This window comes from Idiotropiscis lumnitzeri, chromosome 10, assembly GCF_059441095.1.
Source record: "Idiotropiscis lumnitzeri isolate Australia: NSW breed Sydney's pygmy pipehorse chromosome 10, RoL_Ilum_1.0, whole genome shotgun sequence".
NCBI lineage: Eukaryota > Metazoa > Chordata > Actinopteri > Syngnathiformes > Syngnathidae > Idiotropiscis > Idiotropiscis lumnitzeri.
In genome coordinates, this window is record NC_142400.1 from 17,332,702 (window position 1) to 17,359,964 (window position 27,263).

Below are 27,263 nucleotides of genomic sequence, written 5' to 3' on the forward strand. Positions count from 1 at the left end.
AAATACCAATCAGTGTGTGAGTACAAACCTTCAGGCTTCTGATAGAAAGTGACCAACCAAAGACAAAACCCTATTTAAACATCGGAATTTTTTTGAGGGATAATCAAAAACACGTTAAATGGCGACAGGTGAGTTTGAATGTGTATGCACGTGTGTAAACAAATATTTTAGTTGTGATTTTTTTCTTCATCTCATGAAAATGTGTATTTTGCCATTGGATTAGAGGTCACATTAATGGTGGAAAAGTTTTTAAAATAGAATTTACCTTGGTATATTTTTTTTAACAACACAACAATGGCCATTCGAAGAGGGGTGTGTATACTTTTGCTAGTATGATGAAGCATGAGCCTCTTTCTTCTCAACTGAATCAAAACGTTTGGCTTTGTAAAATTCCCTCATCTTAAAATTGCTGCACTGTATTCTACTAGAACTACTCTCCCAATTTTGTGACATTCAAATTTTTTATTTTTACCAAGTTTTTCAGTTCACTGACACCGTTACAGGCAGCATACTCACGTTTCTGAAGTGAGCATAAAGAAATGAATACGTAACATAATTGGTTTAATGTCAACAGTTTTAAAAGTGGCATGTGTGACACAAACAGGTGCAGCAGCTTCACAAAAATAAGATGTTTGTTTCTCAAACCTGCTAATCTCATTTCAATTCCACAAAATGAAAAGAACATAGAGGAGTGTTTTCAGCACAGTTCAAACATTTCCTTGAGAAGAGAACGAAGAGACAAGGTTCAACTTGTCTTCGCCACCTATTCTTTTCTATCACTGACATTTTAGAGTACGGACTATGACTTTAACGGTAGAACCAACCATACTCATCTCCCACAAATTAAAAGCTGAGCAAATCGCGGCGGTTCTTCCCTTGGCTAAAACAGCCCCATAACTAAAAGTGAGAGGGGACTCTTAACAGCAGCACCGTGCAGAAAAGCCGCCATGAATCCTGTTTGCATCCTCACACTGAGCGCTGACAGAGGAATAATCATTGGGGAGGCAGCCTGAATTAATACTCCAGTTGAGGCCGCCTCATTCTCTGTCATTAGGGCACATTACAGGGCCACAATATACATCATTAATCCAGGCACAAACAATTCATTAAAAGGCAGTTAAGGAGACAAGCTCGTGTCACTTCTCCCTGTGGTTTTAATAGACTGCAAAACAGCAGAGGGCCGAGTCAAAAAGGATCATTCCGCCATTTGCTTCCAGTCAGTCATCCTGGCTAATGGCTGCATGTGTCGTCGTTGTTCCTGTGGATTAAAAACTGAAAGTATCAGCTCAATCTTAAAGCCCCAAAAACGCAAAAATAATTTACAGTTGCATATAACAACTTTCACGGCACAACGTTCATTTTTTGGATCTTTAAAATTAAAATAGACATCTATCAGCCATACATCAGTTTTTTTTATTGAACATTTGGTTAAAGTGAAGCACCCAGTTTTATCACCACAGCAGTATACAATATTTTCACACAAACAGAAACTAAAGCATGGGTGGTAGCGGGGTCAAAGTGCAGCATGGCAAGCCCAGCCAATATGGCGCAATGATTAATCACACATCCAGGCTGGGGGACGGGTTTAGGGTTCAAACATTGAACAAATCTAATTCAGGTAGTGGTCAAACTTGGACTAAATAATCAGACCAACCAAATTTATGAGATTACATACGATGGGGCTGTGGTTTAAGTAGAAATTAATTTTTTTGCTCTTGCTCTATGAGGGGTGGGGGGGGGCAGAATAGAGTACCCTAAATAAATGGCACAAATGTGCTTTACACATTATATTGATCTGCTTTAAAATTAAGATATACAGATACAGGTAGCATTTATGGTGCTGGTGGACGTAAATATATAACATGCACATAAACCGAAGCACAAGTGAGTGTCAAGCCATTGGGAGCTCAGTCGGAAACGCACAAGCAAAAATAAATAAATGCAACCAGCCCAATTACAATTCTGATTCGGAATTTAATATATCGCTACTTGGTGTCACTTGGGTCAGACTTCTAAATCACAATTCACACTTATGATGAAAAAAAAAGAAAAACAACGGCTCTGTATTCCACAAAATGAATAAGTATTTCAACAGATAACCAAAGAAATCGTGTGGCGAAAACAAAACACATTCCCACATAAAGATACAAGAAGAAACAGTATTTATAATAGATATGGTAGATACATAGAATGCGGCATACATAAAATTGTTGGTACCATTCTGTCCATGAAATAAAAATAATAATAAATGAAAATTGCATATATATAAATTGAGCAATGGAAATTAGACACTGATCTTAAATTGTGGTTCAAAACAATGAAAAAAATTAACTTGCCTGGACAAAAACGAGAGTAGCCCTAGAACAGATAAGAAAATAATATCGCCATTGGGACATGTTCAACTAAAGTGTGTCCAAATAGCATTGCACGTGTCTACAAGACAGAAATCAAAGGAATGGTCAAATTAACAAAAACTTTAAAAAAGTCCAGGAGAACTTTCAGATATTAAAGGGGGAACTGAAAGGTCAAGGTACATCAGTGTCAGAGCTGTTGTAGTCGGTCGGACTTTATGAGATGAGCAAGGAGGAAACCACAATGTAAAAAGAAAAATTGCCAAAATGCATGTTGACATGTCACAAAAATTCTAGGAACATGTGCTGCAGACACACGAGAGAAAACTGGAACCTTTTGCCAAGGCACATCATTATTAACATATTGTTCCTTATTATATTATTAGTGTTATTACTATTATTATTATTTCATTGCAGAGGGGTACCAACAATTTTGCCCATGTGTATAAACAAATCAAGTTGTGACCAGAAAAGTAACTCGCCGTCACATTGCACAATACTGCCAATCAAACAAAACTAAGTAAAACTGACACAAAACTCAAATAAGAATATAAGGCACAATTTCGCACAAATATTTTCCATTCATTCAGTACCGACATGTAATGCACGATGCAAAAATTAATATTGGAAAGAAAGAATTTTTTTTATTTTAATGTTATGTCAAGGGACCCGACCTCCCTCAACTGTGGATTACATTATACGGAGGATTTTTACGAATTTATTTGTAACAGTGAACTTGTTATGTGTCTTAAAATTATAAACACACTGGGCTTCCAAATCTGTCAATATGTTGACACATATCAGTTGGATTCATGGAAAAATATGTATTGGAAAATACAACCAGGGGTGTACTGACCAAAAACTAACCTTGGCATTCAAATTCAGAACAGCTTGTGACGAATATCAGACCAAATAAGAAGTACACTCCGTTTACACCTTTGACCTCAACTGTGAGGTCATCTTATATCAGGTGTCATTTGGAATTCAATTCAATTGATATGAGGTAGAACAACAATCCCCAAAAGTTGAGCCGCTGAAAATTGGGTACGTTAAGTATCATAAACGTTAAATAATCTCACACAGGATTAATGGAAATTTGCTCACACCATTGCATGAATTCAAAAAGATATTCATCCTGATAGATTACTGTTATAAGTGAAGCTAATTTATCAACATAAGTCGTCGGTAGTATGTTGTATTGTTGATAGGTAGCAAACTCAGTAAAAAAGCTAAACAAATTTAACCCCTGAGTGTCACAACAAATAGTGGTCAAAAAAGTATGACACAGTGTTATTTTAGGACGCAGTCAGAGTAATTTCTCTTTGGTTGCTTGGCAACTAAATGGTCAAATAGCAATGAGTGGCAGCTCAGAAAAAAGGACAACAGGAAAATATTGAGAGAAAAATCGGTCCTGGTAACTTTAATAATTGCCATGTCATGACTACTGTTGCGATCAAGAGTCTTTGGTGAAGTGCAGACACACAAACAACGTGAATAGATTGATGAGTCAGTCTGAGCAGAAATCAAGTATCTATGCATGGAAAACAAATCAAGTAAACATCTCAAATATTTGTGTTTGGAAAAAAGAAATGTAGTTAGATTTGAAACAGAAAACAATTGCGACTTTTTCAGTTAGTTTAATTAGAAATTAATTTGTGCGAAAATGAAAAACTAGTTCAAATACGACAACTATTCAAATTTCTTCATTTATTGTCCACTCAATCTTTAATTTAGCACAGACTTACTTTAACCAATTGACGACTCTTTTGAGTGATGAAATTCTGCAATTTTCCTTCATGAAAGTCTCTGATTGGAGTAAAAATAAAATTTGAAGTAAATTTGGGGGTGAGTGGGTATCATTTCACATATTTGCAGTAACACAATTTGATAACGAAACCTGCATTTACATTTTAACCGAACACTTTCCTGTTCAAAATATGGCGTCTTCCCGCCCCCCACATTCTATTTTAAATTAACTTGAATACATAGATACAGCGGATATAAAAAGTATACACAGCCCTATGCTATGTGTTTGTGATATTACAACGATTAATCATTCTAAAATGTATTCCACAGTTAATGAAACCTAGAACTTTTCCAACACAATTGTTAAAAAAAAAAAAAAAATGAAAAAAATAAAAACATTTTCGAGAGGGGAAGTTTAATCAACAACTGCGAAAGTGGTTGCACAAGTGTGACTTCTCTTTTATAACCGGGCACATGGATTTGTTCAGAATTGCTCAATCACAGTCAAATTATGGCTGCAACTAATGATTATTTCTAGAATCAATTATTCTGTAAATTATTTTAGCGATTAATTAATCTGATTTAAAGGTGATGTTATGATTATTTTCATTGCCATCCCTTTATTCCGAAGCAGGACATTATTTCAAATTGACACTTGAAAACGTACATTTAAATTAATCATGATTCAGTAAGTGGTTTGGTCTATAACATTTCAGAAGATACCAAAGGCGAAACTGTTGATCGTTTTCCAAAGTAAATGCAAACAATTATCAGTCGGCTTTAATGGAGAACTACAGAAATAGGAGAGTATTTACTGTTGCTGAAATTACGAGGACTTGGACAATTTTAAATCAAACAAGTCCTCTAGAGAATTAATGAAATATCAAAAATAATTTTGATTACTTTGTTAGTTAGTTGTCGATGAATGGTTTCAGCTTCAATGCAAACTCATTGCTGGCGTCGTCCGCAACCTGATAGGTCCAAATTTGGTAAATTTTAATTTAAAAAAAAAAACAAAAAAAAACTATACTATTAATCAGTCCCCCCCCCATGAGTCTGTAAATTGCATAAATCACTGACAAATGTAATGAATTAAATATGGCTTGCTCTCTTTGACAACACAGTCTCAATGGCTCAACAAACGTGGCGTTCATTTGGTTTCCAGAAAAGTGATGGTGGCTTTGGAGCTGTGAGGATTGTCATTTTCAATGGGAATCAGCACACATCTCTCAATATTTAAATTTCCTCTGATAAACAACAGTGACATTGCATCGAACTGGATGTACTTCCACAATCGACGAAAAGTCCAGATCAAGACATCTGTGATATTGGGTACGATGGCAAGAGCGAATCAGTATTTCACAACACAAAAAAAATATCCAAGCCCTGCTGCATACTTGAAATCTCTCAAATGCACGGGGGGGGGGAAAAAACGCATTTATACTATTTTATTTAGCCTTTATTTTACCATGTAGGGACATTGATAGCAGTCCCTTATTAAAAATGTTATGGTCCGATGAATCTAAGGTTGAACATTTTGGTCATGATTTCAAAAGGTTGGGACAAACAACAATGCTCACCACCAAAAGAGGCATGCCATTGACAGCGTCATGCTTGGCCTGTTGTTCTTCTGCTGGAATTGGGGCCTTAGTCATGGTGGAGGAAACAGTTGCAAATACACGTCAGTTTTAACACAAATCTTTCCAGCTTCTGTTATAAAGACGGAGATGAATAGGAACTTGATCTTAATGACCACACCAGAAGATGATGAATGTTCGCAGCAAGGGTGCAGAGCTGAAACCAAATATGTGTGAGGTGATGTGAAGACGACTGTGCACGAGAGCTGCCCGTGCAATTTATCTTTCTGCAGAGTGGGCAAATATTGCCACATCAAGTCGTGCCACACTGATAACAGGTGAAACCAGGATATTGTGTTGTTCCCCTTAAAAAAAAATAAATAAAAATAATAATTTTTTGATTGAGTGCAACAGTTTACATGATACATTAAAAGTGGAAAAATTTTTTAAATTAACGTCTTTTCACATCCACTGTAATAACTTCAGGTAGGACTCCTGACAACTGAAAAAAGTGGGGAGGTGTTGCGTTCAGAACACAGTAGAGCGTGTCTCGCACAAGAGAATACTACTGGTCTAATGGTCAATCTGAGAAGGCACAGACCAAAGCCCTGATCCTTCATCATACCACACGATGGAGGTCACCATTAAATGTACGGCTGTTCGTAACAAAGATTAAGTTTCACGTACATTAGGCTTCTTTTCTTAAGTCTTGAGTGACGTTCTCATTTTGTAAGTCATAGACATATAGCCACGCATTGTTTGCCTATTCATAAGTGGTGGTTCACATTCCACAGGTGCAGTTTCTTCACTGTGTCCAAAAGTACGGTAATAGAGGCTGTGGTTGGGACTTCATGGTTGTCTCTCTATTTGTTTCTGTTCAATTCCATTCCAAAGAGATTCATGCCAAGTATGAGTGCCTTATTTACTGACCGCTAATAGAAGATCTTGCGATACTCAAGCGTCTCTCCATCTTCTGCTGGGCATCGCTGCGTTGCGGTCAGTGTGTGAAACTCCTCTTGATGGCTACACTGGGGAAGAGGCCGGAGAGCTCTTGGGCTATCCTAGTGTCTATCTGGGAGCAGAAGGAAACATCCAGGAGCAGCAGCTGTGGACACGACTGGAGGAGTTTCTTCAAAGACGCGGCACTCACAAGCCGTGTACCTGACATGTCACAACGAGGAAATTAAGTAAAAAAAAACTTACATTATATTTGGGTCAAATACACTCAAATGACAGTGGTTCATTCACTTCATCACATTAATAACAAGGGTTACAATAACTTGACACTGGAATGTTTTTTTTCTCTATGTCAGTTCCATTATTTGTGTTTACGTTGACATTTACATTGTATCCACATACAGCATGCAGGACAAATTAAAGAGAGCCAAAAAGGGCCAATCGAGGGCTGCTCGATTATGAGAAAAATATTAATCACAATTATTTTGGCACTAATTGAAATCACAATTATTTAAATGATTATGTTTTTGGGGGGAACAAAATCAAACAATGTTTAAATGTAAACAATATTAAGATAAATCATTCTTTGAAACACTATAATTATGTAAATTGCTTTTTGATTGGGTTTTTTTTTATCTTCTTTAAAAACTAGTTATTTTAAAATGAGAAAAAGTGCAAATGTGTACATTTGAGTATGCTTTCCTTGTATAAAGAAACATTGTATTGGAGGTTATTTGCTATACACTTACAAATTGCCATAGACCTTTTGTAAATGTATAAATACACAGGGCTTCTATATAAATAAATAAATAAATACATAAATAGACTGTATATGATAATTGTTTTTTACGATTATACCAATTTTGCAATCATTGAGTGTAACAATTGTAATCGTAATTGAATTTTGACTAATCGCAATGCCAATCTGTCGCCATCATGTTTTAGTGATCTTAACAACAACATACTACATATGGGAAGGAAAAGGCACAATTAGCGTGACCGGAGATAATCAGAGTGACTGATAGTCTGATTTGAGTTCTGAGTGAGGATATTTGCCTTGTAATTCGTCAGAGTTACAAATTGCCATTTCTCAAACAACCAGTGCTGGTTTCTATAATATTTCAAGACATAACCTGTCACTGTCACACTTGCAAAGTCTCTTCTGTACTGTAAAAAGAAATCATTTACCCAGTATGTCCAGATGTTGTAGCAAGGGGCAGCTGGAAGCCAACTCCTCGATGTCCGAGTCACGGACTGTGCGATTGGCGGTGAGGAAGAGTTTGCGTAAGCGCGGTAAACTGCGAGCGAGGTTCTGGAAACATCCGGTGCTGCTCTGGAGTGTGGGGCTCCAGCCCAAGTCCAGTTCCTCCAACATTCTGAACAAGCAACAGACAGTCAGTGCAACTAATTGGACTGCAAATATCACAAGCTACCTCAAGCGAGGTGAGCTTTGAAGTGTTGCCCGCAGTCAGAGCTGAATTTGACTTACCTGCAGCCAGAGACAAGCTCATTCAGGCCACGATCCGTCAGGTTTCTGCAGCGCCATAGGTCCAGTGAACAAAGTGAGCGGCAGCGAGCTGCCAGCATACTGGCCACAACATCGTAGTCATCGATCTGTACACAATCACTTTGAGTCAGGGTACATTCACCAGCATGTGCAGTGGGACTCTTCACCTCAAGATTTGGTGACATCTTCTGCTCCTGTTTGGTATTTGGCTCAGAACATTTTTAATAAGAACAACTTAATTGAGGTGACTTGACACAGAGCAACTTTGTGCATCTAATCTACCATAAACATTTTATGATCTGATCTAAACAGGAGAATTTAGATCAGTATGAAAATGTTGAATAGCCAATGTAATGCCAAAATGAAAAACTTTAATTTGTATGTAAATATCTCAAAACTATATTTGAGGTTAGACAGAAGCAGTTACAGTTGTGAGGTTCTTTTGTGGAGTGCATGTTCCACCCTGTGCTTTTCTCTGGGAATTTTATTTATTAGGTTATGCAAAGACTGAAATGTCCAGAGTTGCTAATGTTTGTTTGTCTATTATGTGCCCTGTGGTTGGTTGCTGACCAGTCTAAGGTTTACCCCCCTTTCACACAGAGTCAGCTGGGTAAGGTTCGAGCTTACCCATGACTCATGAGAGGATGCACGTTTCAGAAAATAGTAGATGTAAAATTTAATCAGACAAACACAAAATATCAGTTGCCCAAGTTTGGCACTGGAATGTAGCTAAACTCTGAATGCTGTCAGATGCAAATACATGTTAATGGTTACAAACTATTTCACAAGTGCGACTCCGATTAAGCCCCAAAATCTGAAATGACCTTTAAAATCCTAACTGTTATGTTTACTTACTAGTTAAGGTTTACAACAAAAAGCAATGAACCACCATTATCCAAAAAGTTACAATTAATTTTGAAGGCGTTTGACTGGACAGCCACAGTGCGGATCGTCTTCACCAAGTGCGCAAACAAAATGGCAAAGCAGTGATAATAACAAGAACTGGACGTCCCTTTGAAATTGATGAACTGAAATGGAAATAAAGCTGGTCAGGGAAGCTGCCAACAAGCCAGCAGCATCATTGAAAGAACTGCAGGAATATTAATGTGGGCACTAAATGTGATGACAATGTCTTGTACTCCTCATGTATGTCTACACTGCGACCAAAGGACTTGAGATGGAAGACTCATCTAACAGACATAAAAAAAAAATCTTTAAAGAACACCTTTGAAAGTATGCTTCATGAGGTTGTGAGATAAAGATTATTATACCTTTTTGTTCCCATCAACCCTGCACCTACAAAAAGTACAGCATACACCACAAGCCATGTTGGTGGCAGCAAAATGCCAGCAAAGTGAACATGTTTCATTTCCTCAGAAGAACATTTCGACTGGGCCAGCCAAAACACACAAATGAATGCAAATTAATTTCAATTTGATTAATTAAAAAAAATCTCTGTTCCATTCCAACTTGGGTGCCATTTTGATTTAAATATATGAATAGAAAAAAAGTCATAAACTAACAAATAAATAAGCGCTTAAGCAAAGGACAGCATTAACTTACAAAAGATGGTATTTTACCAGATTTTTTTGTTGTTTGTTTTGTTATGTTTTTTGTTTGATTCCTGATCAAAATATCAAAATTTTATATTGTTCTGCATTCATAACATTTTTTTTTATTTGAACCTTTAGATTCACAAGCGGAAGACCCGGTGAGAATTTTTATTTTCACAGCATCATTGGAATAAAAACAAAATCATAATTTAACATTTCGTGTTTCCTAAAAAAACAACTTTGATATCTTGCCATTCAAATTTGAACTCACCTTTTATACACTATTTTGTACAATTTAAATTTCTGATATTAAAACCCCAAACTTCCAAAAGAGGATCAAAAATACCCTGCATTTGTTTGCAATGGGATTGGATGTTAGCTTTTTATTTTTACCACGGTGACAATCAGAAATATGTTTTTGCCGAGCATGTGCTTAAGAAGTGTCGACCTGCTACTTCTGAGGTTTTTGGATTCAATGGCAAGCAGACCACTGATGGACGGATGGACATATATTCGTATATACATGCACACGCATGAACGTCCCTATCCCGTTTATCTTGTTCAGGGTCACAGGTGAGTCTATCTACATCTATCAATACGTCTGTTTGCCCACCTGTCTTCTTAAATGAGCATTAAGATACTAGTTCCTTTCCATCAAACATCTGCTAACATTTCATATCATACGGAAGCGGTGTGGCTGCCTGTCACAATATTGCAGAATTTTCACATTGCACAACCAATAAATCCTGAGCGTATTCTAATCCATGTTGGTGTTTGTGTTGTGCTTTTTCTCACCCTGACACAGCTCCCGAGGTTCAGGTGTTTCAACTCGATGCAGAAAGTCAGGATGCTAAGAATAGCTGTTTGCTACAGACAACGAGGAGAAAAGACAAGCGGAATGTAAGAATTGTGTCTGAACTGAGCACACCCACAAGATGGTTCTGTTTGGAGAATTCCTCCAGACATCACCATTTCATACAAATACAATAACTGAATTACAAACAGTGCTTAAAATTGATTATGTTTCCACAAATTTTACACACTCAAAATTGTTCACAAAGACATCCATTCATCCACTATCCTCACAATCACATCTTTCAATTGAGAGTGTTCAATTAACAGACGTGCTAATCAGTCAAGCACCGTGCTGCCAAAAAAGGCATTCAAAAGACTGAAAGTGCAAAACGCTGATTAATTAAGGTTGAATGATGTTACTCAATAGTGCAGCAACTGCATGTGGTGAAAGGATTACTTTTAATGATGACACATTTCTCAGCAGTGAAACAGTGTCAGTGAACGCAGACACGCTCAACTCTGCCTCTGGCATCTTCTCTTCAGCGAGCGAGACATTCATGTATTGAGTGACAGGATCATGACAGCCTGACAAGAAAACGCACTGCTCATTCTGTCTGTCTCGCTGTAAACAACTAGCAGGAAACTGCATGCGCGGCCATTCTAGAAACTCAACTTGTGTCTACAACGCTTCAGTATGAAAACATAACATAGAGCTAAAACCACAAAGATCTGACACCAGAGTCACTGCTTTTTATCTTTCAGGCAACCCTGAACATGAGCACTGTAGTATGTCACAGAGACCGCCTGTGATCTGAGTTAATTGACTGCTTATTCTAAAATCAACCCTGCCTACTCTGAGACGTGAGCCATCAAATGATCACAGGTTACAACTAAGAGAGTGTGTTTTGTTTGTTGTGTTTTTTTTTAATCCAAACACACGCACACAAAAAGGCTCAATTTGTGAAAAAACACATTCCAAGTTTTGATTTAAATAGTTTATTGGTCGTGTTTACACGACCCCAAAGGCAATGATCATTCAAAAAACTACGTTAGCTTGTGAGCTATCACAATCAGTTCCGACGATCACCCAAAAGATCGCTCCGCCATCTTATCTCAAGAATAAACGTCTGTGAAGTGATACTGCAATTGCACTTGGTCATACATGGAAGATGGGCTTGTGCTGCAGTCAGAATAAAAAAAAAAAAAAAAAAGTCCGTTAACATTTTCAGCTTGCACCATACTGTACTGACTTGCGAAGCCACAGCCCACCAACGGAGTTTCTCACGTATCTTTGCATAATGGTAGGAAGAAGGGTGTTGTCATTTCAGTGATCTGGTCTACTTGTTCAAATTTCGTGTTTCACGTAGACGGCATTGAGGTGAAAACAATGATTCTGACAGACGAGCAGTAGTGAAAGCAATCATATGTCATCCATTTTCTTTAACCCGTAGGTTAAAAAATAAAAGCAATATGGGTTGTATTTATGAAATCAATTAACTGTTTCAAGAATCCAAAATGTATTTCTGCACGTAACAAAAACACAATGAAGTCTAAAAAAAAAAGATGTTGGTTGAAACTTAATTTCAAATAAAAGAGCCAATGTCTATTTGAGTCCTGATTTATAATGACGGACAGCCGGACAGGAAAGAAAAAAGACACATGAAGCTCTGGAGCCTCAGGTTGCTGACTATAGGTTCAAAACAAACCATTTTGTCCAAGTTTATAATACGGATGATGGCTCATGATCAAGTTTCGAACTGATTTGGGTACTTAACCAGCTAAAACTCTCGACCGATGCCCATTAACAAACTTTAGCGTCACGTCAAGACGACCAATTGATTATTCGAATAGAATTAAGTCCTATTGGCCGGCTTTCCATTCTTGAAGAATTATAATAAATTGGGCATTTTTTCAGTTCAATGTTAGATTAAAAAACATTGGCCCCTCAGAGTAATTGTAAAAAAAATAAGTACTGTGCAACAAAGAGCTGTCTTGCATTGCTGTGAAGTAAAAACGCAATTTGCGGATTTCCGTGATACAAACAAAAAGGACAAAGATCCATGTGAGAATGTGTGCTGATCCCTGCCTACCTCGATCTTGGTCCGATAAAGCACCAGTCTGCGGAGACGTGTCAGTTTGGAAATGTGTGTGAAGGCCTGCGGGTGAAGACGGTCGCAGGAGGCAAGGTTTAGCTCCTGCAGCCCCGGACAAGTCTGGGCGAGGACCTCCAAACAGGCCTCGTTCAGGAAGTGGCAGCAAGACAGCTCCAGACACACCAGACTGAGCCCACAAACCTTCATAAAACTGTGATGGATAAAACACACACCCGCACACAGCAGAAATATAACCAACTTATTCATTTGAATCAAGATTAAAAATGACCAAATCAAAAGTACTATCCCATATAAAAGGTAGTTTCCTCTCTAAACTTTTCAAGTTGTTCATGGCCTTTTCTACCCTTGAGAACTCGTGCTGACAGTCTGACCTGCTGAAGCTATTGAGGGTGAGAGCGCCACGGTTGCCAGTCCAAGAAAGGTTGAGCCTCTGGAGGCGTGTGCAACGGCTCTGCAGGTGTCCCAAGGAGGTGTCACTCAGCCGGGCCCAGTAGGGCTGCAAACTCAGCTGGGTGTATTGCAGCGGGTCACAACAGTGCTGGTGAAGCATCTTACAACTCTGGGCCAGACGGCACAGGTCCGGCAAGGTCAGGTGGCTCAGTATCAGTTGAATGAGCTACGGGTAGGGGGGGTCAGAGAAGAGGGAGGGGAAATAAGGAGAGAAGGCAACAAAGCAAAAATAAATAACAAATATCAAACAAAGATGAGCACACCATGGTGATTTTTATGTTAACAATGCCTCAGCAGAAAGTGCCGATTTACCTTAATTGGATGTATTTTATATTCAGTGCAGAGTAGAAATTCAAATGCAAAATGAATGCGTGTGAATTTAATTTTCTGACAATTCAGCGTTCTGTTCCTGCCAAAGGACATGAACCAGTCAGCCCCGAGAGCAACCATTAAAACTCCCTCAATGTAATTTTCTCAATGATTAAGCAAATAGCGCAAAAGGCCCGGCATGGATAATCTGGATACCTGAGAGATTTCCCGATGGGCCGAGTTACTGGATATGCTACTTGGGGCTGCTATTGCGGCCTGAACATTAATTTCTTTCTTTTTAGATTTTCATCAAATACAATATGAATATTGTTGGAGGGAATGGTCAAACATTTTAGAATTATACACCTAATAAGGCTAAAATTGCAGATGTAAACATGATGAAGTAAATAAAGTAGGTCGGTCATGGAACTTCAGTTCCACTCCATCTTTAGTCCAATGGCCATTGTTTAATGGAACAAGCGCTCATTATGTCATATGTATACACGTCTTCAAACATGCTATTTTTGGTACAGTGCACAGTTTGTTCGTGGTCAAGGCATTAAGTCATAAGGAAGGCGAAAAAAGTAAGCGCAACAGCAAAGCAGCTCATGAATGCAACCAATTGTACGTAATAAGCCCCACGCTCCACCCCAAGCACCAGCAAAGTAGGTTTGGGTACGTGTGAAACACAGTGAAAAACAGTTTCAACCTTTTTTATAATTAGTTAAAGTTACATTCTACTGCCATGGGCATTTTTAGGTCACGCAAAAAAAATAAAAAGTATTTCAGTTTCATGGACAATCAGCACTAACAGACAACCCATTCCCCCAAAATACCTGATAACGGAGGTCCCACTGTACTTAAAAAAAAAAAAAAGATAAATCAATGTATTCAAGTGTATAGTGCCTATAAGGACAGGATCAATGTATTTATCCGTTAACTGACGTTTCAGACATGTACCAAAGCGAGTCAGTCTTCAGTTTTGCTGTTAAGCCCCAAAAGTGGCGGAGCATTACTTTGAAGTTATCAGATGGCGGTGGCACGATATCAGCATTTCTTTGGCTATGTATCACCACCACTTTGGCCAAGTGTTTGACAAATTCCAATTGTCTTTTGAGTGGAGATCTCTTGGAAGTTACAGCCATTAAAGACTCCTATTTATCAAAGTCAGGATTTAGCTGCGAAACAAATTAATGAAAACTCTTCATTGAATATCATCATTCACCTCATAAGGAAGTTTGTCAAAGTAGCCGTTGCCTGTCCTGCTTTCTGCACCGTGTCTGAATGGACCTCCCAGATCCAAAAGGTCTTCCTCACTGTCACTCAGGTCAATGATGTCGATGACAGGCATTTTGTAGAGCGCTAGCATGGGCCTCTCTTTCAAGCCACGTAGGATGACGGCATCCAGCTCAGTATAGTAATCCAGAAGAGAACTGTTGACCTCCAGGCGGAGCAGGTTGGTGGGAAAACTGATGTGCTTGATGTTAGGTGAAAACTGGCGAGCCTGGGGTGCCAGCACTTTAGTGGGCTCCCCCGACCACAACACCTCCCACCTGTATGAGAAAAATTGGACGGGATAAATGTCCAATCCACTATTTACTTATTTTGAGTAAATGACTTGTGTTTGCCTAAAATATCATGGCAATTGAGAGGAATCTCAGGAATCTTCCATCCTGTTCCTCAAGGGGCGCTGGCCTGTCTGTTTTCTCTCCCTGCTACAACACTTGATTCAAATGATCAGATGGTCAGAAAAGGTCTGCTGAAGCTGGATAACAATCCTGATCATTTTAATCAGATGAGTTGAAGCAGTGAGAGAGGCAAGGCGCCCCTCGAGGAATAGGATTGAAGACACCTGTGGTACGATGTTTGTAACTACCTTCTATTACGTACTGTTAACTTTCTGCCATGCGGTACTATAACTCATCGAGATTTTGTACATTTGCCTTCATCATAAATTGCATTTTTAACAGTTGCCTTTTGCATGAACTGTCAGTGATAGACAACATTATTCCTTTCTAAATTTACACTCCAGTGAGATTACACACACTCCTCAGCCTCCCTGTCAAGGTCTTTCAGGGGTTAGGAAGAAGAGAATCCATCAGGAAATCCAACCTTCAGATTCAGCATTGAGCAGTGTAGTTTTAGACTTGGCAATCGAACAAGGAACAAGCTCAGCAGTGTTCGGGAGGATGCACGGAAGTTTGACCCAACCAGTCTAAATATGCTTTGTGGACTTAGAGAAGGCATTCAACAATGTCCTTCAGGAGGGGGTTCCTGAGGGATGTACTCTGGGAGTATGTAGTCCCGGAACACCTGAAAAATAGGCACCCACCCACTTGGTATGTACCTGCATGGAGTGCTATTTATTGTATTTTGTTTATATTTTCAGAGACAAAAGACAACGTTGCAAATTTCCCCATTGTGGGACTATTAAAGGACATCTTTTTCTTTAAATACAATAGCCTTTATTCGTGTCAAAACGGGGCTTTTTTTGTCACATTATGATCTCAAGGGGAATATTTGTGTTAATTTATTGAGGTAAATTTTCACGTGTGAAATGTTCTGTCAAAATATATTAATTGAAGGAGAAGTGAAGTCAAAAATGTTCTATGCAATAATATTTTCTATCTGCCTCCACAAATCTAACTGATGGAATACAGGACTTGCCAATTGCACGTACATGGTGGACACAATCCAAACTATTTGTCGAGAGCTTAAAGTGATTTGCGTAAAAACAAACATAATTTTTATGTCAATTCCATGACATAAAATACAACATCAATCCAAAGCACTAGAGCTGCACGATATTGAAAAAAATATGATATGCTCGATAGGTGTTTCCTAATGCGATAGATATTCCAATTTTTAACATGTTCCTAAAGAAAGAAAACATACACATTTACGGTTAACCTGATTGGTCGATTTCAGGAAAAAAAAGTACAATTCTGTATCAAAATATTTTATCGTACACCTTTGTGGTACACATATTGCATGTGGCATGATTGCGATATTTTTGCAGTATCTTGTGCAGCCCTACATAAGACATCTTATTAAGTTGAGACGAGAACTAGAGTAACGGCTTCAGAAGCATGATTGTAGGGGTGCCCAAGTCCGGCCCTCAAGAGCCCCCATCCATGTTTTATATGTCGCCCTCCTCCAACACACGAATTAACATGCATCCGGATAAAACATGAGAGGTTTTATGCATTTGTATTAATTTCATGACTCTTAGGCAGTAACCTTAATTTTAAGAATTCTTGTAAGCATAGCGTACGTAAGCATGTCAACGTATAATTTATACAACACATACATACAATTACAAATTCACTCTGTCTGCTCATACTTGTACCAGATGATAGCCTCACCTGACATCCGTGGGTGGATTTTGGGAAAAAGGGTTATGTGAGCAGGCCAGAATCTGGACAATCGCCCCAGGGTAATAAGTCTCAAGCACCTCCACAGCTGTAGGGTAAACCGGCTCTTCAAAGCCCAGCTCAATATAATCCTGGCTGTAGAAACTTTTAGGGGTGCGCCGGAAACGTGGTGGCGCGCTGGCACATTGTTCCCACCAAGTTCCATAAGTTCTGAAGACCGCAGTCTGTGTAAAGTCCCCTGAGCTGGGGTAGACATTAGGTACACCAGCCAGGTTCCACATAGTATAGGACATACTATTCTCACTGCCATAATGAGAGCTGAAGTCCAAAACCTCCTTGGTGTACTGCTCCACCTCCACACTGACAGGCAATATCGCCCGTTGGCCAGACTCCACTGCTCGCCGACTGGTCAGTGCCTCACCACGAGTCCCACTCCTGGAGCGTCGCCGCAGACAGATATAGTAAAACATGCTCAACAGAGTTAACATAGGGACCTCTAGGCTGTTGAAGGCAGTGGGGAAGAATGGAGACTAGATGAAGGAAGAGCCCTGCACCTACTAGAAGCACAATTGCTCCAGGGTGATTTGTAAAAAGTGCAGGTTAGAGGCCTGGCCGCATGCATGACCTGTAGGTTAGAGACAAACATTCATGAGTGTGGAGTGCCAAGACATATTTCCTAACTGGATCAATGGAAAACACATTTCTAAATCATTATTTTGCTATTTCACCTACTCACGTGTCGAATAGGAACGGACTATGTCTCTATGCATGTTCATCAGCTCTTTTGTATTGTCCCACTTGTAGCAAAAGCAGTACATAAAGACTTTTAGCTTGTGTTTAATATTGGTAGTGATGAGTGTACACTTGCTGATACTGAGTTCAATCCATTGTTGCCCAATATAATAAAACTAGATATTGTTAAATACTGCTTGATACAAACTGAATTAAACTGGAAGTACCTAAAACGACATTCTGGAGAATGTATTGCATTTGGAAATTATGTTGTTCTGACTTTATTTTGCTCGAATTTTATTTATTTATTTTTAAGGGGGATTGTTGTTATTTATAAAACTCAGGCGAATGAGCAATAAATATGCAATAATGGCAGTATTGCTAGTGATATTCACTACCACGCTGCACTGCACTGCACAAGTATTTGTTCTGGCATGCAAAGTAACCACACCATTGTTAATCGTAGTAGTTTTATCGACATGGGCAATGTACATTATGTTCAAATAATCACATAAAAGTTAGAAAAGTGTTTCGGTTCAATATGAGGTTTACCTGTGAAGCAACAATCGGGGTTCAGTGCATTCGCCTTCTGCGACAACTTGTGTTAAAACAGCTGCTGTTAGTTATAGTGTTAGCTAGCTAGCTTGCAGTCAGTCTCGTTAGTAAACCTTTCAAAACATGGGCAATTAGCCGACAACCAGACAGAACGGAACACACAAGGGGAAAGTTTTGTTGAATGCAGATGGATTTAAACATTCATTGAGGGGTTGATAAGTCTGCTTGCATTCTCAAAATACATCAACAACCAGAGCCACATTCCAGACGTTACCTTGTGATGCCTTCCATAACGTGGGACACTGCATACACTTTACAATTGCTCGTTATAACGGCAACCGACGCAGTACGATGAAAAACGATACCGTGAATGTGTAGAATTCACTGATAAATTAAAATGGAAAAATTGCATATCTGAGACGCATATCCACTGATAGACTATATCGTATAAGGAAAGAGGGGGGGAATAGTACTGCACTACCTAAAGGTAGCCATTCGAGGTCTATTGTAATCGGTAATCATACACGTCACCTTATATTCACATTCTTTACAATTCGAAACGAATTAAGTAGCACCCATAACGGCAGGAAGCGACAGTGTATCGATGACAGCAACGAGTTCGTCAAAACAGAAGATCAACATCCGGTCGGTTAAAGAAAAGCATTGTGGGAGTGGTAGTTTTTTCATATTTTCTGTTTAATTACTCGCAGACACGAAAATCAATATTCAAACAATGAATGAATTTCTAAGGATTTAGGGTAACTGGGTTAAAATTAATACTGACTTGTCATTTAAAAAACATATTTAAGTAAGTGAATTAAACACAGTACATTTGAATAAGAAAAAAATGTATATAAGCATCAAGCATTACGACTGTTAAAAGAGGAAAAACAAATACGGCAGTTATAAAATATAAAAAAATTCACAGTGTGTTGAATGAATATTATGTATTATACCCTAAATTGCATAAAGCCCCATTTGCACTACTGCCATCAAAGAAGGCATTTTCACAGTTTTTTCCCCAGCTCACTGTCCTTTGTGTAAGGTGCAAGATGAAGGACGGGAGCTTGAAATCAACCTGGAAATTTGCTTTAGAGGACGCAGAAATCCACCAACCGTAACTGAGTGTGAAGTTTAGCACCCAAGGTCACTGCCAAGTGCCAACGCCCCTTTGTAGTGAGGTAATTGTGGCGCTGACGCCTCCTTGCATCCAATTATTTTAATGATGCAAGCTGCAACCTGCATGACATGGCAATAACCCGTTCTGGGGAGTTGTGGCCCGAAGGTAAAGGCACCAATTATGTATGCGGCATGTAAATGTCAGAAGTGTATGATCTTCGTCCGTGCTCTCTGAAAAAGAGCATTTTCAACCATTTTGAGACATTGCTGAAGATCCTCAACATGCCTGTAGTGCCATCCTGGTTAATGTTCTCTTTCTCGCTGCTTGAAGGAAGTAATTGAGCTGACGCTAAATCAACAGCTTCTTCGCTGACGATCGGATATTTTTCCTTGGTTGGCTCCTCAATCAGGTTGTCATCAGGTGGAAGTGAAGCCGTCTCTGAAGAAAGGTCTGGAGATGGTGGAGACGGTAAAGATGGGATGGATGCAAAAAGAGAAGAAAGTGCACCGATTTCTTTAACTGTGACATCTGTCATGGTCTTTAAGAACTGTGGTTGAAAACTGTGAATGCTCTCCACCAGGTCGTGCGCAGTGAAAGCCTGTCTCACTTTTTCCTGGATTGACAGGACCAAATTGTCTCTTATGGAATAGGAGAATTGTATTTGAATGGAGGACAGTGTCTGGGATATGCGGTCCAACACAGCCTGCATCACGCCGACAGCCATTTTGCTAAGGTACCTGGATGGCATGGTAAAGGGGGTGGTTGGTGGAGGCAACCAAAAGATCTGCAGGACTTTTGGAAGAACCTTTATCACGATTGCACGTGTGCTGAGTAGATCAGCATTGGTGGCCTTCTGCTGCCTCAAACTCTCAGCAAACTGCAGAGCTTTGCGTAAGATTGTAGTATGTCTGGAGTTGAGAATGACAAAAGCATATATTAATACACATGTTTGATAAATACTGCATGCAGACATTCTGAACATTATACTTGGGCTCATAAGAAAAGTCTATCAAGGAAGACTCACTTTAACTGGGGAGGGATCGTCTCAGGGGAGTCAAGGAGCCTTCTTGCTTCACACTCAATATCTCTCATCTTCATGCTGGTGTTCACCTCAAAGACCTGCACAAGAACAAGATGCAATGAGCAGCTTTGACATCATTTGTAGGATTTATACCCAAGTTTGGATAACCAGGATTCTTAATTAAAGCCATAAAATAATAGCACAAACTCCCCATTGCATAGAAGATCATCAGAAATTATACCGTACAATACATCTTTATTCATGTAGCGCTTTCATATTTAGAATCTCTAAAGAAACCTGATCTTAAGAAGACAGAAACTGTCAGCATCGACATTTTTGTAATGCACAAGATATGATTAAGTAACGCAGTACAAGGGGTTTGAAAAATGAATAGGTTTGAATGCAACCATTTACTGTTATTATGTATCCATGAGGCTCCAAATCTTTTTTACTACTCCTCCACCAGCAGGTCAGCCATTGCATCAGCAGTCACGTCAGATGGAATCAGGTTTTTTTGTTGAAGTCCAAAAAGTTCTGCCAACAGTCCAATCTAATGAAGAAAACAAAACCTAATGTCCTTGTGCATACCTTTCCTGTTTTTGGATTTTGTAGCACACTGCTATATCGCTGTTCTGACCTGTAGCTTATAAGAGATCGCATTCCAGCAGGTCTGCATTGTTTATATGCTGGAGTGTCAAAAAAACTTCTATAATGGAATTAAGACAACACTCATATGAGCACTTAATTCATAGTTTCAATTTTACATCTGGACATACATACCATAAGTGGTCTGTAGATGCCAATGCCACCATCAATAAAATCCATGTTGGCGTTGTATCTCAGTCTAGAGCAGACTCTCTTTAACTAACGTGCACCGGGAAATTTAAATTCCACTTGGCAGAGATGCTTATAATCACGTCACACATGACGTTGTTCTCCCTTTGATCGTTGCTAAGCAACCCATTCTGCTGCCGTTTTACAGTTAAACAAAGGCGGAGGTCCTTATCAATTTGATATGATTTGTTGGGTAAATCACGCGAATCAGTTTGGGCTTCCGCCGTCGTGTGGTGTCCTGGCCGTCACGTGACTGTCTGATGAGGAAGAAACGAACGACCTCACTTTGACACAAAATGGCTATATTGTTGATCAGGTAGCCGAATATTTTGTGTCGTGGTTCATAATCAGAAACAAGATGTGCACTTTTATCATTAACCATCGCCAAAGTGTTTGCTGACATCTAGTTTTGTGGACTAGCTAGCTAGTATGCCTGCTAACGGACAGCAATATGTTCTTCTTCCCCAGCTACAATATAAAGGTCTGCATCTGATTGGATGATGACGAGGAGGGGCGTGGGGGGAGAAAACAGGGACATTGCGTTCTATGTGGTACCAAAATTAGTGACTGTGATATGATAACATTATTCTAGTGACATGGATGTATCATCATCCCTGTCCATCATGAAGTTTGGATGATAAATAGTGATATCATCCTAATATTATCATTCCTACTTTACCTTCTCTGAAATGATAATTAACAAACAGGTTTTGATGTAATGTATGTATTCAGCAGGCACAATTATTGGCTAAGATCATTCATGCAATTCATCATGTACTGTAAAAATGGATGGAATTATCAGTAATACATTTAGTTTTGTTTTCTTTGTGATTCATAATTTTCCCTCCATTGAATATGTGTTAATTGTACTGTATTTATACACTGTACTGCACTGTGAAGAAGTTGTCCGTGCTTCATTTACATCAGGTCTCTCGATTTATTTAAATATGTACAGTCCACACTAGGTATGTGTGTCTTAACTTGGATCCCTATGAGGCAATTTTTTAAAACATTTGGATTTGTTTTTCTTACGTTAGACATACATACAATATATACATGAGCTCATAACAGAGAGTATACCTGCACTCTTAAAACATGCTGAGCAGAACTGTTTGTTGTTTCTTCATTGAAACCAATTTTTTGTCAAATGCAAGTAAAATATAAATGCATTTTTCAAAAGAATCGCTTACAATGAACAATTTTAATATTAACAGTAGCTTTAATGGTTGCTACTGTCTCATTTTTAATGTAACAGGGGCGGAGCTAGATGGCCATGGTCACCCCTGATCATGCTCTCCTTAATACTTTGCCACAATTCGTTAATATCAACTGTATTTTTAAAGAATATGAAGAATGAAAACTGAAAAAATATCTGTCTCTAGTAAATACTTTTGATTTACAGTCAATATCAATCAAAATTATTACTTTTACATGATTGCAAACAAGATGGCTGAGATGTAATTGTTCATCCTACCAACCACAACCATGTGTGGGTGGAGCCTGTCCAAGCTGACTCCTGAGGAAAAAGTCACACGACACTCTGGACTGGTCGCCACTCACAGGGTACACACAGAATCTAACTGAGTGGGAACCAATCCCACACTCCCTACACGCAAGTCAGACGAGTGTACAACTACGCCGTCAGTAACTCCCACAGTCCTGGTTTCATAAATTGAAATGCATTCACATACTACATCCTTGCCCATTCATAATACAAGCATGAAAAAAGCTACACAAAAAGAAACCTTTCAAACTGTGAAGAATTAAGAGATTTTTAGAACATTGTGCTTTTCTTTATCTATAATTGGAATGGATGTGCCATCAATTGCAGTTTGCAAAATCGTGTCTTCCATCTGTGACAATTGATCACTTTGATTGGTTGTTATCCCGCAACTCGGTGCATGAGTTAGATGTAGACTATGACAACGTCATGGACGTATGTATGATGAACTCACACCACCGACTACTCGCCATAGTGAGAAGTGAAGCAGTCGTCTGGCATCTTACGTTGCCACCCACTAAGCTCGCCAGACTTGAATACATTAAATACACGAGTTTTTTTTCTTCTCCAGGGTGAAAATGCCACAATGTGTATTGTACAAATAAGTCTTGGAGGTGGTTCACATCATGTCATTATCCACACCGCTAATCCTGTACAGGGTCGCGGGAGGGCGCTGGAGCCTATCCCAGCTGACTTGTAGGGTCAGGCGGACTACAATTGAACTGGTCACCAGCCAGTTGCAGGGCACACACAGTCACTTACAATTAGTCGGAACCGATCCCACGCTGCCCCCACGCAAGCCAGGGAAGTATACCACTACAAAAATTCATCTGCATCGTCTTTTGGAATGTGGGAGGTAACTGGATTACCCGAAGAAAACCTATGTAGGAACAGGGAGAACATGCAAAGTCCACACATCTAAAGTGCAAAAGAGGCCAAAATCTCACATTATATTTGTTTTGGGATGTGTTGAACTAACACCCAATGCATGATATCCACTGACTGAAAAGTGTTTCTAAATCCTATTTCCATCTTTGGAGCTAAGAAAGTGAGATGATGTGAAATTGGAACTAGTGGGCATTTATCGTGATTGACAGGCATGGCGTCTGTCAGCCTCAATGCAGGCATCGGCAAGCAGCGGCATTTCCACTACTGTCAACACTCTGTTCTGGTCCACTGTGCCACGCACATCTGCACATGGTCGAGCACACTCTAATGCAAATGGCCACACACATGGAGATGTGTTACGCTCACATTCAGACACACACATGCTTTCTTTTCCCTTTTCTTTTCAATGTCAGTCACACAGCCATGCATCAAAGTGTTGCTGTCCTCTGCTGTGTCCCAGTAGTCAAAAGTCTGTCCAATAAAGTGCTCAACTTTGTTTTATTGCGAATGGAGATGAGAGGCTGGTTACTGCCTTTCCTGTCCACCCACAGTAAGTGGATGTGCTTTCAGGCCTACTACCACTGCCGCTACCAACAGGTCAATCTTGGTACTAATTTTGATTTGGGCTCATGACGCGCAGTATGGATGATATCGTGAAGTCTGTGGTGTACTGTGTTGAGTATATCACACTCTGTAAGAGCATTAAACATACTTTTTTTCTTCACTATGTGTGTGGATTCTCACAAATAAAAAAGATCTACGAATATGTTGATGGCAACAGGGTTCACATGTCATACATAGAGTGGATGGAGGGAGCTGATTGGGAGGAGACACAAGAAGAATCATGACCAGAAACAGGTGAAACTAATAACGAGACAATGATTGAACTCCAGGAGCACACTTGAAAATCTTATCAGAAATGCAACTATGAAAACTACAGAGGAATTCAAACTAATCATTAATGACAACTCTATAAACCTCAATGCAGATGTGAATGTTATTTCTATGAATAATACCAACATTTATTTCATAAAACACAATAACAGATAATGTGTAGGCTGGTGCAGAGTATTCAATGAATAAAGCAGTATGATATGAAGAAATATATTGACCAGAGGAGTCAACAAATCAACTCCCATACATAAAAATAATAACACATCTGTTTATTATTATTATTATTGTTATTATTATTATTATTATTATTATTATTAGTGTTGTTGTGATTAATAATGATAATCACAATACTGTGTGTCCTAATTAGCGTGGCAGGTGAGCTGGAGCCTAATTCAAACCCACGATCTTTCAACTGTAAGGCAGCCGTGTTAACTGCTCGTGCACTGTGCTGCCAACTCAATACTTTTTAAATATTGACTTTTTGCACAAATCTTTAATTCCATACCGGTGTTATGATAAGAGGCTAAAAAAATAACATATTATATTTGTATTCAGAAAGTACAACCTTGACAATAATTGATGATCTTGCTTATGTAAAAAGACAACAAATGTTAAGATGTGGTCAACAAAAACATTTTATTTCCATATAGGCTAATAAATAGTGTTTCATATTTTTTTTGTTTTCACTGTTTATGACTGGCACACTTTATAAATATTATGGTATAAGATTAATTACACTCTAAACAAGTTAATTTTGAATGACAAACTTGGCTTCACTGCAAATATAAATGATCAAATAGAAAGACATGTTGACTGATTGCATTCATCATTTGGGCCCACGCGCATGGCATCTGACTTGTGATAACAAATGTGAACAATTGCGAACTTCTCCACCATTCTGAAGTTAATGACAGAATCTGCAAATATAATTAATGCGGCAAGAAAACAGAGCCAGAGATAGCAGAGAGCAGCTGTCATGTGCTATTGTTTTGCTGCACGTGTCCTCCAACTGAACTTCAGCAGCCAACACATTAATTGCTTTCACAGAATCGGGTGTGAGGAAGAGCCATGACCTTGATCTTTCTCCCGGATAAATGATTTTTTTTCCAACCTGCTATACATGCAAATATAGGGAAGTAAACAGATACAGATTGTCTCATTTTCTTGTGTGTTTAGAGGCTGATTAGCTGCCTAATTAAATAGAATGCTCACAAGTTCAGAAGCAAACAGAGGAGACATTGACCCTGTGACTTCCAAGGTACCCTGGGGATCATTTGAACAAAGAGAATAAATGCACACGGTCTGATCGAGAACATACATTCAGAGTCAGAGACTTTGCACAAACAAGCAACATCAGACCTTGATCAGAAAGCCATGTCCTGAGTTCACGTTTCACATATATGGTGAAACGTGAGCAACAAAAAAAATACAAAATACACACACACACACACACACACCCCACGCACACACACACATATATATATATATATGTATATATATATTAGGGCTGTCAAAATTAAAGCATTAACTCAGGTGATTAATCCAAAATTTCTCACTGGCCTTACGCTGAAGGCGATGAACGCGGCTTGTGATTAGATACTCACTCATGAGGGGACAGCGCTATGTGAAATCAATACACCCGGAATTCGTAACTGTTCGAAAATCAAAAATATATTCTTGCTTTTTTAAACCACTATGGCCGAAGGACGGAAAAGTGTGGATTTAATTGCAGAAACACCTGCGAGGCCATTTTCAAGAAGAAGCTAGGTCGTCCAACACTCAGTAGTGTATAGGTGCACGTCTGTATTATTTCTCCAGCTGTGGTGTCCTAAATGACGGTATTATGAGGGGGATTTTGCCCAGGGAGAGAAAAAAAAACGGTGCTGTGACTGAGGTAGAGAGAAACACAAATCAGTGAATGTTCTCTTGAATACCTACCTGAGAATGTTGAAACGTAGATTTTTTGACATACTTCTTCCTTTGGCTCCCATTACACTGCGCACGTGTACAGCCATGATTGTACACTTTTTCTATTTTCAAAGTTGAAAATAGGCAATTAGATGATGAGTGTACATGTGCATCAGACGGAACAATGCAAACTTGGCAAGTTGCCTTTTTTCCAGGCATTACAACTTGAGATAAAGTGAAAGCTGATCTAAATAAGGACACAGTGCAGACATCCAATGCAGATGCCTGTGACAGGAATGTGATGACTTGCACAGTGCAGTCACAACAAAGACTTGTTTGAATAATGCTGCTCTTCAGATGGGGTACAGGATTTTCCTTTTGTGGATGCCTGTCTCTGGTCACTTTGCACAGATGCAATGGGGAAACGCATTCATTCAAACCCAAGGCGTCCTGTATATGTATATATATATATATATATATATATATATATATATATATATATATATATATGTATATACTGACAGGTGATCAGTTCAGGGTGGTTTTGAAAATGGATGAATGGATGTCTTCTTATCTTGTGCATGACGAGACCTTATCTTGCCTTACAACATCCACGGAGGTAAAAGTTAAGCCAATTCTCTGTTAGTGTACTGTGCCAAATAAAAAACTATGGGAGAAAGAGAAATCAAAAGGAACCATTAGTTCCAGAAATTTTGAACATAACAAGCCCACTCTCCAGTCAAAAGCTTACAATAGAAACAAAATACTTATCTTTTGTGTGACATCCAAACAGAATGTTTCAATTGAGTTCCAACTAAATCTTGGAAGGTAAAGTAATTTCAGTTTTCAGTGTTCTTTCTTTTTTTTTTTTTTTTTTTTTTTGAGGGAACAACTTGGAAGTTTCACATTTGTGTGTTGTTCTGAGTTCCAAGAGAAAATTAAATGAATCTGTGCCAGTTAGTAAATAACATGAGTCTTACCAGAAAGTGTTGGTAATTTGAATAGCTCATCACTGACAGGAGCATAGAAATTTCTGACTTCAAAGTTGTGAGCCCGTAGTGATGTTTTTTTTTTCAT

The 27,263-nt window shown here is 38.9% G+C and overlaps 1 protein-coding gene and 1 pseudogene across 4 annotated transcripts; both read right to left on the reverse strand.

Moving 5' to 3' along the window:
* Nucleotides 1-148: 148 nt before the first annotated feature.
* On the reverse strand, nt 149-18,646 carry fbxl4 (F-box and leucine-rich repeat protein 4). 3 transcript variants are annotated; one of them, XR_015845661.1, is made up of 10 exons: nt 18,295-18,646; nt 16,725-17,358; nt 14,585-14,912; nt 12,972-13,216; nt 12,577-12,790; nt 10,487-10,558; nt 8,121-8,245; nt 7,820-8,007; nt 6,605-6,835; nt 149-1,258 (listed from the first exon to the last, which is right to left on the reverse strand). XR_015845661.1 is itself a non-coding variant. In XM_088307435.1 (9 exons), exons 1-9 carry the CDS (start codon nt 18,309-18,311, stop codon nt 6,672-6,674), a joined length of 1,797 nt encoding a protein of 598 aa, XP_088163561.1. In that variant the 5' UTR covers nt 18,312-18,646; the 3' UTR covers nt 3,211-6,671. The 3 variants fall into 3 exon arrangements, 2 of the variants coding, with proteins under 2 accessions (XP_088163561.1, XP_088163560.1); XM_088307435.1 differs by lacking the exon at nt 149-1,258 and having other exon boundaries at nt 3,211-6,835; nt 16,725-17,168; XM_088307434.1 differs by lacking the exon at nt 149-1,258 and having other exon boundaries at nt 3,211-6,835.
* Nucleotides 18,647-18,708: 62 nt separating this feature from the next.
* On the reverse strand, nt 18,709-21,424 carry LOC148329540 (uncharacterized; annotated as a pseudogene). Its single transcript, XR_015845642.1, has 5 exons — nt 20,942-21,424; nt 20,799-20,867; nt 20,576-20,711; nt 20,165-20,336; nt 18,709-20,048 (listed from the first exon to the last, which is right to left on the reverse strand). The product of XR_015845642.1 is annotated as an uncharacterized LOC148329540 (transcript).
* Between the last annotated feature and the right edge of the window lie 5,839 nt (nt 21,425-27,263).

Coding starts and splice junctions, on each gene's coding strand:
- fbxl4 (XM_088307434.1), bottom strand. CDS start 17,221: ATGTTAACTCTGTTGAGCATGTTTTACTATATCTGTCTGCGGCGACGC. Junction 12,791..12,971: donor ACCCTCAATAGCTTCAGCAG/GTCAGACTGTCA, acceptor TATCCATCACAG/TTTTATGAAGGTTTGTGGGC. Junction 6,836..7,819: donor ACAACATCTGGACATACTGG/GTAAATGATTTC, acceptor GTGACATGTCAG/GTACACGGCTTGTGAGTGCC.